General features: G+C 34.3%; 2 protein-coding genes across 3 annotated transcripts; one reads left to right on the plus strand and one right to left on the minus strand.

Annotated features, from left to right (window-relative positions):
* The first annotated feature begins 584 nt into the window (after positions 1 to 584).
* On the plus strand, positions 585 to 6,431 carry LOC147407937 (RING/U-box superfamily protein). The gene is made up of 2 exons (XM_086436732.1): positions 585 to 1,401; positions 5,582 to 6,431. Exons 1-2 carry the CDS (start codon positions 711 to 713, stop codon positions 6,013 to 6,015), a joined length of 1,125 nt encoding a protein of 374 aa, XP_086292858.1. The 5' UTR covers positions 585 to 710; the 3' UTR covers positions 6,016 to 6,431.
* Positions 6,432 to 7,606: 1,175 nt separating this feature from the next.
* On the minus strand, positions 7,607 to 13,321 carry LOC147407938 (uncharacterized). Of its 2 annotated transcripts, XM_086436734.1 has the most exons (4): positions 12,618 to 13,321; positions 12,010 to 12,520; positions 8,888 to 9,043; positions 7,607 to 8,624 (listed from the first exon to the last, which is right to left on the minus strand). In XM_086436734.1, the coding sequence occupies exons 1-3, from the start codon at positions 13,238 to 13,240 to the stop codon at positions 8,897 to 8,899; spliced, it is 1,281 nt and encodes a 426-aa protein (XP_086292860.1). In that variant the 5' UTR covers positions 13,241 to 13,321; the 3' UTR covers positions 7,607 to 8,624; positions 8,888 to 8,896. The 2 variants fall into 2 exon arrangements, with proteins under 2 accessions (XP_086292860.1, XP_086292859.1); XM_086436733.1 differs by lacking the exon at positions 7,607 to 8,624 and having other exon boundaries at positions 8,764 to 9,043.
* Positions 13,322 to 13,757: the final 436 nt, after the last annotated feature.

Below are 13,757 nucleotides of genomic sequence, written 5' to 3' on the forward strand. Positions count from 1 at the left end.
CAGAAAATGACTGAAACACCCTTATCTTCAATCTTTTGACAAATTAAACGATTGATTTTTCTAAAACCCTTCTTTCAATGGGTTTTGGAAATAATATCTCTACTTGCTCACCATACAATTTGATTAGTTACTCAACTTTTCTACATTATTTTTGTCTTATAAATCAACCGGGAAAAAAAATAATTCAAGGATTACAAATACTAAGTGAATTCTTAAGTTAAAAATCAAATCTTAGGAAAAAATATAAGGGTTGTCAAATAAAGCAAAGTTCACATCTAGGCTCTTTCGGTTATTTTCTATTAGTCCTCTTATAAAGATCATGGTCAATGGTATGTCTTCAATTTGAAAATATGGGGCTATCTCAAATATTCACCATATTTTGGAGGGCTATGCATAAATCACTCAAAAACCAAGAACTTCTTCACAATCCACCAAAAAATTTTCTGTAAAAAAAAAAAAGGAATTGCATTGAAGTATAACAAATTATGATGTGGGTTTAACACGTTTTTGACCAATATACCCCTCTTGAATAAATTCCACATCCTTAAGACCTTTTTAAAAGGCAAATAGAGACACTAAACCTTTAAGAGAAGACTTTTGCATGAAATAGTGAGTGAAAGCCAACTATTTACTCTTTATTCTTCTTCTTCCTCTTCTTCTACTTGTCATCTTTATCTACTTCAAACCTACCAATCACCAATCAAATAATTATGGGTACCTTGTTCATCTTCCTCTCCTTCTTCCTCCTTTCTTCAACCATGGCATCAAGTGAAGAATATTGTTCAAATTCTATGTGTGGTAAGGAAAGCCCATTAATTCAATTTCCTTTCAGATTAGAAGCTCGTCAACATGAAAGCTGTGGCTATCCAGGATTTGATCTTGTTTGTTCTAATCAGGATAAGACGGTTCTTGATCTTGGCGGATCTTCAGGGAAATTTTTAGTTCGAGACATCAATTATGTTGCACAAGAGATCGAGATTTATGATGAAGATAATTGCATTCCGAAACGCCTTCTTAATCTTAATCTTAATCTGTCGGATACTCCATTCAAGGGTGTTGAATATCGAGATTTCTCATTCCTTAATTGCTCGTCCAAGGAGATTCCAACATCTCAATTTAGACAAATTAGTTGTCTTTGTGGCACAAATTATTCGGTGTTTGTTACGTTTTCTTCGAGGCTTGCTGGATATATGACTGGTAGATGCCAATTAATTGGGAAATTTTCTCTTCCACTTCCATGGCCAGTACGAGAGTTTTCCTACATACCCAACCTTAATCGAGATCTTCTTCTTACATGGACTGAACCCTATTGTGGAGACTGTGTCGCTCGAGGTGGGACATGTGGATTTGAGAGTAATAATGTAAGTCGTGAAGTCGGGTGTTACAATCTTGGTCGACGAGGTAACTTCCTTCCTTAGCCTTCACAAAGTTTTAAAAAAAATTCAAAATTTAAAATTATTTGATAGAATTCAAGACAATCTAAAACATTCAATGTTTCGTTCTGATCTCAATTGAAATTTCTCGATTGAAGCATTTCGAGGTAGTATAAAACTTAAAATTATTTAATAGAATTCAAGACAATCTAAAACATTCATGTTTCATTTTGAGCTCGATTGAGTTCTATACCGAGTAAGAGCATCAATTCCTCAAGGGCACACCCTCACTAACCCACTGTGTGTGATGTGCGGGTGTTGCACATGTCCTGAGATTAGTCTTTGGACAAGATCATGATCTATGGACTAGGCAAAGCCCAAATATGGGCCCAGTCCGCTGTTTACAAATATATATATTTATTAAATATCTACCATAACCATGGTTTTTAAACTCGTTCGAGATCGAGACGTATCGCCCGAGTTAACTCGGTATCAGAGCTGAATGAGACCAACTCACAAAGTCATTTTTTGACCGAGTTTTATGTCTCACAGTGTAATTTTTTGAGTTATCTCATGAGACGTCTCAAACGTATCGGAAAATTCGTCCGAGACAACATGGCATCGGAGCTAAACGAGACGAGACGCGATACCAAGTTTAAAAACCATGACCATAACCAACTATTTTGTTCCAAAAGTATAAATAGATAATAATAAAACAAAATGGAGTAAACAGATTCAGTTGATCAGGTCAATGTTGGCGCCTGGGATCTTCTTAGGTGGGACCTACTGCTCTTCTTCCTTCCATTATCAAAATAAATTCTAGTTGATAATGAGATCCTATATTTATTACATTTTTTTTTTATAAAACGATTTTGTTTTTTTGTGTTTAATTTTATTATTTCTTTTAAGAAAACTTTGATTGATAATGGAGAAGAGGATGGCTTTAAAATAATCAAAATATTACCAGTCAAGGTGTTGGATCCTTTTCACTGTGAAACATTTGAATTTTTTTTTTTTTTCCTTCTTACTTTCGTATTTTATTTCCAACCTTTCTAAATCTGTAAAGATAATATATATTATTATATAATTATATTAGGCTAATTTATCAAAACATGCACCAAAAATTGAATAATTTTTGGAAATTCTCTCATTGATCATATTATGTATATTTGAAAAATTCTAGATGTGCTGTATATTAAGCTCCATGGGGTCTCTAAATTAATCAAATAAAATAGCGTACATTGAGTTGCCTCAAACTCGCATATATAGAAATTTCGGTGATTCACATGGTTAAAGTTTGGTGCCATTTCTAAATGTTTTAATGGAATATTTCGATTTTGACTGAGTCCATGACTAAACATTGATACTGACATATTAAATATTTTAAATTGTTTCAGAATGTTTTGGAATGAATCGTGATAACTTGACTCCCTCACGTGGCATGTGTTAGAACCATAGATTTTATGCATCGGGATACACATTTGCGTAAAATATATGGGGATGTGCAGATGTGTATCTCAAGGCATATAATCTATGGTTCTAGAGAGTATTTTAGATATGCCACGTGGGGGAGTCAGAAAATCATTACTCTTTTGGAATATTTGAAAATGTTTCTCTCGAGGTAGTTGAAATTTCTCTCCAAAACACATTTTAAATTTTGGTAACTTGATTCTAACTCAAAAATGTTTATGTATAGTATCACCTCCAAATCCCACCAAGTTGGCTTAGAAGCTCAACCAAGTTATGTATTATATTGATATTCCTTTTCGATAAATAATAAATATAATTTTTTCACGAGTCTACGGTTCACGCCCCTAAAATATTGTTTAGTCGTTAAGCCTCGACGATCATGCCAAGGAGTTAAGTAACAACTATTTTATAGGTTTGAATATATTTGTGGTCATCAACAGACATCAAAGCTTTATATTAAAATTTTGAGATAAAAATTTAATTATATAGTTGACTAACATCAACAAAAAATAAATAAATTACGTTTTGTAGATTAAACATACTCAATTATTTGGTTGGTTCAATAAACTTGGCTAAAATCAAGGTTTTAAAATTAGAAAACTTGATTCAGCCAATGAGTTGGTTCCAACCACTCAATAAAATATATTAAAATTATTTTATATAAATAATTTTATAATTTTCAATTTTAAAATTATTTTTATTTATTAAAAAAAGAATTATATATCACATATGGATTTTAAATGACTAAGGCGAGGTTGAAAACGATTATGTGAAGATGAGATTCGATATATTTTAAATGGTTCCAACTTTTGCTAACACCACCCCAAATGTGGAATGATTCTTTGGTGATTTACATATGACTTGGGTGGCATTAGCAAAAGTTGGCATGACAATAGAATCTTCTAAAATTATTGTTAAAAATCTTGTCAAAAAAACGTAATTTGTTTAAGAAGATTTATTTGGTCAACCATTATAAGTGAGTTGACTTTTTCATATTCTACATTATAGTTGACATTCGATTAGAGGTTGACTTTTTTTTTGTTATGTATACACTAAACTCGATGTGAAAATCAGAGGGTTCACAGTGAATAATATATGGGTTTTTTATTTTTTGGAATTTCTATGAATATCCTTACATCTCAGCCATTGTTTGATGCTAGTGTTCTCTATTATAGTTGAATTTGATTGGAGGTTGACTTTTTGATATTATGTATATAGTTGACCTTAGTTCTAGGAAAATACACTAAACCTGATGTGAAAACCAGAGAGTTCACAGAGATCAACATAGGGTTCTTTTGGAATCTCTAAGAATATCCTTACATCTCCGTCGTTGATTGACGCTAGTATTCTCCTCAACTAAATTTTCTATATCCAAACCTAATTCCTTATAATTATCATTATTTTTTCCTTTTATTTATATTTATTTTCAAAACCCCTTGTTATTTCCAATTTATTCATATTTCAATGGTTCATTTTTAATTTTATCGTTTCTAGTCACTCTATTTATTTAATCTACAAAGCGTAAATTATTCACATAAGTACTATAATGTATCAATGGGTTTGAACCCATGTCATGGCATCATGTCATATTATCGACACTTGTTTATCCTACCAACTTAACATCAATTGACTTTCTTTTAGTTTAAGAGTTATTTCTAATTTTTTCAAATGCGTTCATTTCTAATTTTATCATTTCTAGTGACTCCATTCATTAATCTCAACAGCTTCATCTTTGCTACATTTACTCTATTAATTTGATATACTTACCGATCATATTTTATCTTAAAAATGTTTTATTTTAATTTTGATTTGTATATGCTGATCTCATAGTACTTACAGAAGTACATTTGATCCAATAAATAACATTCTACTTAATCTCTTTGTATGATAGGGTTCAGGAGTCGGACAACTTAAATTATATTGTTATAGACTTCTAAACGCCATTATAAAAAACCGTGTGAGTAGTTCGCGTGTCAATGTCATCGAGATGTCATGGAATACGTTACTTGATTTAATTTTTAATTTGTTTAATTAATAGGATTGTCTAATAAAATAAGATATTATTAATTTTTAATGATTTTTAATCAATTTGATAATCGATCAGGAAATGGTCAAGGTTTTCTTGATTGATATGTGTGTTGGTTCAAACTTAAGCATCAAATCATTCCACTAAGAAAAGCAATCTCCCAGTAATCTATTGGAGGGTTTTGAGTAGTTGACTTGGACTTTGTTATCTTCTCTAATAACTTTTTGGATAAGCAAGATTTATTTTGTCTAATAATGTTCTAAAGTATTGAAGTTGACTTTGATCACCATGATTGTAATCATCATATCTGTAAACTTTTTTGGACCGTTTGATCAAAATTTTGTTAGCCAATATTCAGGAAAGCTCTTATATGGAACCATAACATGGTGGTCCCAATTACAACTAGTGCGACCAACGGATCGGATAACACCCAGAATCCAATCCATTCTGATCTGATAACATTTTATCCGGATTGAGGATTTGGGTTCCAATAGATTGTTATGATAGTTAGTATGAGATCAATTCTGGATCAACCATGTCTCTATCCAATAGGGGTCCGATTCAATAAATTTTCAAATTGGATTTGGTATATTCAGCTTAGATCCTAAGTCAATTAAACAGGCTGGTATTGTTTTATTTGTCTGATTTATATTTTCAAAAGTATGATCTTTGCAGTCATTTGTCCAATTTTTTAAGCCAAATTTGTTTCCAGGTCTTCCTAGAAGTGTACGCTACGTGATCACCATTGGAGTGGGCATACCTGCACTAATGTGCGCCATTGGACTAGCATGCTATGCCTGTGCCAGGGTGAAGACAATTAGTCGAGGGCAACACCAATCAAATAGTGAATCCTCTTCCATGGTGATGCCACAACCCACAATCATCGTGATGGGCCTAGATGAGCCCACGATCGAATCCTATCCGAAGGTGGTTCTTGGTGAGAGTCGACGACTGCCCAAACCCGACGACAACACTTGCCCTATATGCCTTTCGGAATACAGGGCCAAGGAGACACTAAGGACCATGCCCGAATGTAAACACTGTTTCCACGCAGATTGCATTGATGAGTGGCTTCGTATGAATGCCACATGTCCCATCTGTCGGACTTCTCCCCATGCATCACCACGTCTTGACCATGCTACATGATGTAATGAATGGGCCAAAACCAACCCAATCTGATGAGGGTCATATTGACACTCTGAATCTCATGCTGGTTTTCTTTTACGAAAATGCTGAAGTAACATTGAAATTGACATTGTTTCACACATTACTGATGTGGATGTGTGTACAGAACCGTAGATGCTTTTCATCGAGATACGAGTGAAAAGCATCTATTGTTCTGTGCACGCCTATGTGTGAAACGATGCACGACTCTTTCTTATTATTTGGTTTTCCTTCTTATTTGTGTGATTTTGTAAATTCTAAGTTAGAAACACTAATGGGGATTCTTGTCTTTTTAGCTTTTAATCTTTCTTGTACTATTTAGTAGTAGCATTGTGTACTGTACAGTTAGAATTTTGGGTGTAGAAGTTGTATTCTCTTGAAGTTTTTGGTAACGAAATTGAAATCTGTTCTGTTTACATTTAGGATAAGATAATTCCTGATTTGGAAACCGTCTTTATTTACTATGGGTTTTGGAGTTATTATTTGAATTTCCAATTGTCTAATGCGAGCTTAGTGGGTATAATTTCAAAGAAAAATGTTTTTCACGAAAAACAAATTTCCCAAGAAAATTGTCTCGGAAGAATTGATTTCATTATAAAATATGTTTGTTGGTGTTTGATTGCACGATGAAAAATGTCAAAAACAGAGTTAGTTTTTAATTTTGGGAGTGGGCCGTGGTAATAACGGTCTAAAAATTATTACTTAATGAACCTTGACAGAGGGATTTCCTTCTAAAACACACCCAACTTTTCAGCAATAACTTGATTACTTGCACTGCGTTTGGATAAAGCTTCTTGAGGACTTCTACTCCTGTGGAGAGCTAGCAAACGTTTGGATAGATTTTTATTTTTACGTAGAGAGATTTTTGCTCTCGCGGGAAGAGGTTTTTTACTCTTTGTTGAAAAGCTCTAAAAACCTGTTCTTCCGCGAAAAGATTTTTTGCTCTTGCAGGGAGTGATTGAGCTTTTGCTCTTGCACAGAAAGGTGTACAGGCCCTTGATAGTTAGTAAAGTTCCGCTTTCTTAATACTCCTCACCGCCCTTCTTTCAATTGGTGCAATCCATGATTCAAATTATCAAGATGGACAAGTCAAATCATTGATATGAACCTTTGATCCAATCATTGAGATCGACCTTTTACAACAGTCAAGATTAACAATAATAAATCAATGACGTTCTAATATGAATCATTGAGATTAATGATTCAAATTGTCAAGATCAAACTTTTTACAAACATCAATCTCAGCGTTTGAACATGAATCATTGAAATGACAATCTCAATTATTTGAGTTGGTCATTTCATTGAGGTGAGGAGTATTAAGAAACAGATTTTACTAACTGACCGCCCAAAAACTGGGTGCATTTTGAATCATTAATTGACAGTTACGTTTCCGAGCATTTGCCATGTCAACCACGTACGTTTTACCGCGTCCTTTTATCACGACTTTTTTTTTTTTTTTTTTTATAATTTACACTTTACTTTCGTATTTTTTAACAGCTAAAGAGATTTAATTGAAAAGGGAAAAACACATCCAAGGAAGGTGTAATCGAGGAGACCAATCTGTAGAGTTACAAAAAAAAATAAAAAAAAACAAAAACAAAAGATAGAGGAAGTCAATAGCAATGAGTCTAAGAAGCAGAAGACCCACTAAGACTCCTCACTACTTACAAAATCCCACCTAACAAACAAACACTTGAAAAAGAAATCTTTACTTTTCTTACATAATTTGTAAAATAAAAAATAAAAAACTGTTTCAATGGATCTTAAACAACTTTGCTGTGTTGGGATATTTGAGGTGAAACAAATAGTCGAGTGTTTGATGGGAAGAAATCCTCAAAAACAAGAATTCTTAAATAACTCGTAAAATAAATAGAAATTGTTTCAGTGGATCTTAAACAACTTTGTTGGGCTCGGATATTTGAAGTAACAGGAATAGTGGTGTGTTTGATGGGAAGGAATCCTTGTTGCAGGAGATAATCATCATGTATTAGAGCTTTTTCCTTGGAAGCGTGGGGATTATTTCTTCTATAAACAAATACTCATGGAATTATCTAGAGTTGAATGGCAAAAGAGAATTCATGAAAAAAAGAAAAAGAGGATCATTGTGGTATGTAAGATTCTCTTGGAAATGCGGGTATTATTTCTTCTATAAACAATACTCCCACCGGTAATGTCATGTTGATGTACATTTCTCGAGTTAATTCCAGAACTCATCACTTAAGTGCCTGGTTTTCTTGCAACAAAAAAGACTAAAGTGACCACAGGGAGACACTACGGGTGTGTATGGTAGCAGAGAATGATTCCGCGGGAAAATAATCATGAGGAAATGGACTTCCTCAGAAAAAGTTTGCCGGTGTTTGATTCTACCTGAGAAAAATGTCAAAAAGCGACTTGGTTTTTGGTTAATTGACAAGATTGTGCTAATTACGAAAAAAAAACAAAAGATAAGCATGTCCAATATGTAACGACCTATCAAACTTGAAGCTAAACATCTTACTCTTATTTTTTGTTTCTTTTCAGAGTGCGATGTCTCCTAAAGCCTAAAGTGTTGTTGCCATCAACATTTGAATCGACTGCACTTGAAACCCTCCCTAATGCACTTAGTAGATTGAATTAGTAATCTACTAAGCATATTTACTAATATGTTCATTTGATTACTAAACCAAACAGAATTGCCGTACCCAATGATAAAATTCATTGTGCAATTGATCTGAAACCAACCTCCAATCATAAAAAAGAAGCTATTTTTCAAGCATATCAGTGTTTTAAACTTGCTATATGGTGGAGTGGGTGTCAAGACCATAAAGATACATACTTTTATGTCTGTAACAGTATAAAGTCAGAGAAAGCATACTGAATTAAGTCACTTCTTGGCAAGTAACTTCTTGGGAAGCATCTCTACAGGTGTAGTTTTGAGAAGAAAAAGTCGGGATGCACGCTCTTGCAAAGTACCACCACATTTCAATCCCCGTGCTTGCAACTCAGCTTTTAACCTTTCCATACCAAGATCCTAAGACCAATAATAATTGACATTAGCAACAACAACAACAAGAGGAAAACAAGAGATTGAAACAGTTACCATATTAAATTAGAATTGCAGATCTAAATCTAAAACGTAGGTTAGCTTTCATTACTCCTCTTCAACAAAAATAGAAGAAGAAGAAATATGACCAGAAAATCTTCAACACGGGGAATCTTCCACATCCCCTAACCTACAAATCGGCTGTCCTCATAGATATTCAGTTCAACTCTAAAACCCCTCCAATCACACAACCTCAAGCTCTGCAAATATGTGTATTTACTTTAAAATCAAGATCCAAATTCCATTCAAGAATAGATATTTTCTTCTTTTGTTTCTCTTGCATTTATCAGAGTAAGTGATGCGAAACACTAGTAGTCTACGTAAAGCTTTAAAATCATGTATTCTTGTTTTAACAAGTCAAAGAAGAAAAATGCATATTGGTAGCATTGCTGCCAGGTGTGGTGTTCAATTGGAGCAGAGATTTTCCACTTCGATGGTATCTTCATCAAATAACGCTTTCTAGAATTTACCATTCTTCCACTTCATGTCCATCTATCCTCTCTTTGTTTCATTTCTTTTTTACGATAAATATTAGATTTCATTAAAATCAGGCAATTAATGCAATCAGAAGGAAGCCGACAAGACCGTCCTAGAAAGAACAAAAGTTCCCAAATGAGACCAGAACAAACCCAGTAAAAGCAAACTCATATATACACGCTATACCTCGTATGCAATCAAGGATTTCCATAGTGTGATCCTCTGATCACAAAGGTTTAGAAGCAAAAAAAATTAAGAAAAAGAACAGAAGAGAGAAGATAATTTTCTTTAGGAAGGCGAGTCCTCATAAAGTTCCCTTGGAACAGTTGTATTCAAGCCTAAGTTCTTCAAGGACTACATGAATTATATAATTAATTTTCTTCCAATTCAAAAAATGGCAGATTATCCAAAATAGTAACAGAATAATCACCCAAATAGTAACAAAATAATAACTAAGATGGTAACGGCATTTACTAAATATATTGCTAAGCATAGGAGAATGCTTTGATAAGGAATGTGCTCTAATTTGGTAGTGCTCTGCCATGGAAAATATGTTCTAAAACTGTGTATTGCAGGGCACTAATCGGGGTGCATAACATCCCCTTCCTCTCAAACAACCATTGTCCCTAGGGTTGGCGGCTCTTTAAAAAAGAGTGTGCCTAAAATTTGTGGTGGTTTGTCTTCACTTGTTAGGACCTTATTTTATTTTGTTTCCTATTTATTTTAGTTTCTAATTCGACTCAGTATTATTTTAGAGAGTTGCAATTTCTAAGTTATTAGAAGTTTAGTAGGAGTCTAATTAGGTTTTAGAGTTAAATTAAAATTATTCTATTTTAGAGTTGTAGCCAAAGTTGGCAAGTAGTTGTGTTAGATCATTACGTATAAGTGGATTGATCTTAGTATGAAGCAAGGAATAATAATAAATTTGTGTCTTCCTCCTCTCAATTTCAATAAACTCTTCTTCTTCTTTATCGCTCTCTCTTCTTAATCTTCTTCTTCTTGATCTAAGAACCCTAACATCACTTGACTCATGTTTTATTTGTCAATTTAATCCAATTCAAACCCTTCAGGTATTGCAAGTTATATCTTACATTTATTGCTGGGAGTGAACCTCTCATCACAATTAAAAAATATTCCTTTGTTGTGCCTTCAGTTGATGTTTTCCCTGAAATTGGAGTAGGGTGGCATGGTTTTTGTCAATGGCACAAGATTAGATAAATAAAATCATGATTAATGTCGTTAAGTAGCATTGGATTCCGTATAAAGCAAAGCCAAATCAACCGTGTGGGCTACTGTGGTTAGAAAATCTTGACTCCAGCTCATATGTCATCCAACAATCCAGAGAAAAAGAAAAATTGACCTAGTTTTTGGGAAATCGAACTTTGTGATTAACCAATTGTTTAAACTACGTTTGATCACTGCATACAAAGGATGTTCTCCACTTAGATCTTTGCTTCAGGTGGTTCGAAGTGCATGCACAATGCACATGGAAACCTTTGGCCATGTTAGTTTGCACATGGTTTTTTCTAGCCAACAGAACCATGGAATAACATCTCTCATAAGGTGTAAGGCTTACTAATTTGACCTTCTAGAATGTGATTGAACTGCTGAAATTATTCAGTTGAGCACATCTACCTATCCGGGTGATCAACATCAAATAGTGAGAAGTTGAGGCTAACAAAACATATTCTTAAAAAACTATTATGAAACTCTGCTTCCTCATGAATCTGAGTTTACCCTCATTCAGTATCAAATGCCTCTCTTCAAAGTGGTCCTTAACTCTGCTGAGAACATGCCGTATTTCATCGTGGTCCTTAACTCTACAAAGTTCTTTTTCACCTTTGTATTAAAGGCCTCGCTTTTCTCTTATTTTCTTATTAATATATTTGATGTGCTTTACATATCAAACAAAGAAGGAAAAAAAAAATGTATTAGCCTGCCCAAACACTAGAACATCACCATATCCTATTGAACCAGCATTGAAACAAAGCCTCAATTACCTTATGAACCTTAGAAAAACTAGCTGTCCATATATTCAATCAGTACTACTTTTTGTCTGTTTCCCTCATTGCCAAGATCTACAGCCAGCAATAACTAGACCTATTCTTAAATTTACAAATGTCCAAATTTTTAAGTTCAAACTTGGTTTGTACTGCCTTGGGATTTAGAGGGGTTTCCAGAAATTCAGACAAACCTCTAATGATTTGGATAAATTACATCCTTAAGAACACAGTTTCTATCTCTTTGGTAGCCAAATTTGTTTTGATGGATTGATATTGTTTCTTACACTCCCAAAACTGGTCCTTAGTACGAAAGAACAGAAATTTGTAATGTAAGACATTAACATCGAACTGTGTTAACAAACACAAGGAAAGAAAAATTCAGAAGACATCAAAAAAAGATCATAATCGACATACCTCCATCTCTGCCGCTGTGTTAAACTCATCAAAATTCAAGGGCTTTTGAAAATCTGAAATGTTTGTGCTCTTAACAGCCAATTCCTCATAAACACCCGATCTAGATTCATCAGAACCATTTTTTTTGCCAAGTGTTTCATGGCAAACTCCAGTTTCAAGTTGAAGAGAACCATCTTCTTTAGCACAATCAACTTCAATTCCAGAAACTTCATTCACCTCAGAACCAGAAACCATTTCTGAGTGAATTGTCAAACTTGGTTCAACTACAACATCTGCTTGAGCACGAATTGCTCCATTTCCACAAACTTCCTCTGATTCAAAACATCCCAAAACAATCCCATTTTCTTCTTCTACATTGTTATTTGAAGAACATCCAGAAACCGAACCTGAACTCCCCTCACCGTCTTTATTTCGCACCAGATGACTTTGATCATCCAAAACAACAGATTTCTCTTCATCACTCTCATCCTCGTCATCGCTATCCCCTTCGTCTACATTTTCCTTCTCCATCCTAACAAAATCAACCACAATTCCACAAATCAAACTCAAAACAAAGCAAAATCAAACCCTAGAAAACCAAGAAACGAACAAAACCTAAAAAATCTTACCAAATCTTCAACCTCTTGGATGCCGAACCCGATGCAGGCAAGATCTTCCGCTTCGAATTCTCATAAAGAAGGAAAGATTCCCTCACAGACGCTTCGACCTCCTCCATACACCTAGCCGAATCCTCTCTATACTTCTCTATATACTTCTCCGAATCCTTCGACCCTGATTTCTTCACAGCTTTCACCTTCTTCTTGATGAAATCCTCTGCAATCTTCTCCAATTTCCGATCTTCTGCCTCTAATTTCCACTCCTCCAATTTCTTCTCCGCATTTACGTGTCGAATTCTTCGACCGCTCATATCTCTGCAAGCATCGAAGTTGTTGGTCTTCTTCTGTCCAGCTTTCGTTGCGGCGCCTCGTAGGAGAGATCCGAATCCACCTTTACCTCCATGAAGACGTAGAAGGAGATGAATTGTGGGAAAGAATCCATCTTTAGAGGCGTTAATTAGGGTTTCTTCTTCGATTTGTTGACAACCGGTGATTAATCGCTGGTAATGAGGAGGGATTTGAGTTATCTTGTAAAGATGTTTCTTTATTGATTCTCCGGATATGGTTGGGGAAGAGAACGTTAGGGTTGCAGTTTTTCCGTCTAAGAGTTTGACGAAGGTTTGGAAGATCGCCATTAGTGTAGGGTTTCGAGCTCTCTGGTTGTGAGGTTGTAGCTGGTTTGGGTCTGCCTTTACCAGATAATCTTTAAAAAATAATAATAATAATAAAGAGCGTTCGTGCTTTGAATAGGAAAAAAAATTTCCTCCCAGGAATCTGGGATCCACCAATCACATATACCCAATTTACAAAAGTACCCTTGTTAATTACAAAACTACCCTTGTATACTTACGTCGCAAACACCGACGAGTCTGCCATCAAACAAAAAAAAAAAAAACCGACTCTTTGAATAGAGAGAGTCTATTTTCACGCCAACTTTTGCTAAGAACATCCCAATCCATATCTTAAAAAAACTGCAATTAGCAAACAATTTTTACTTATTACACTCAATTTCTCGCAATGGTTTGGCTCAAATTTTAATCTCAATTCTCAACACTAAACATTATAACACTCTTTCAAATAATTTTATTAGGTTTTTTACAATACAATTACTATTGCCACACCAACTTTTAATGATGCCACATCAATTCTTAT

This window comes from Akebia trifoliata, chromosome 3, assembly GCF_017979445.1.
Source record: "Akebia trifoliata isolate Shusen 1 chromosome 3, ASM1797944v1, whole genome shotgun sequence".
NCBI lineage: Eukaryota > Viridiplantae > Streptophyta > Magnoliopsida > Ranunculales > Lardizabalaceae > Akebia > Akebia trifoliata.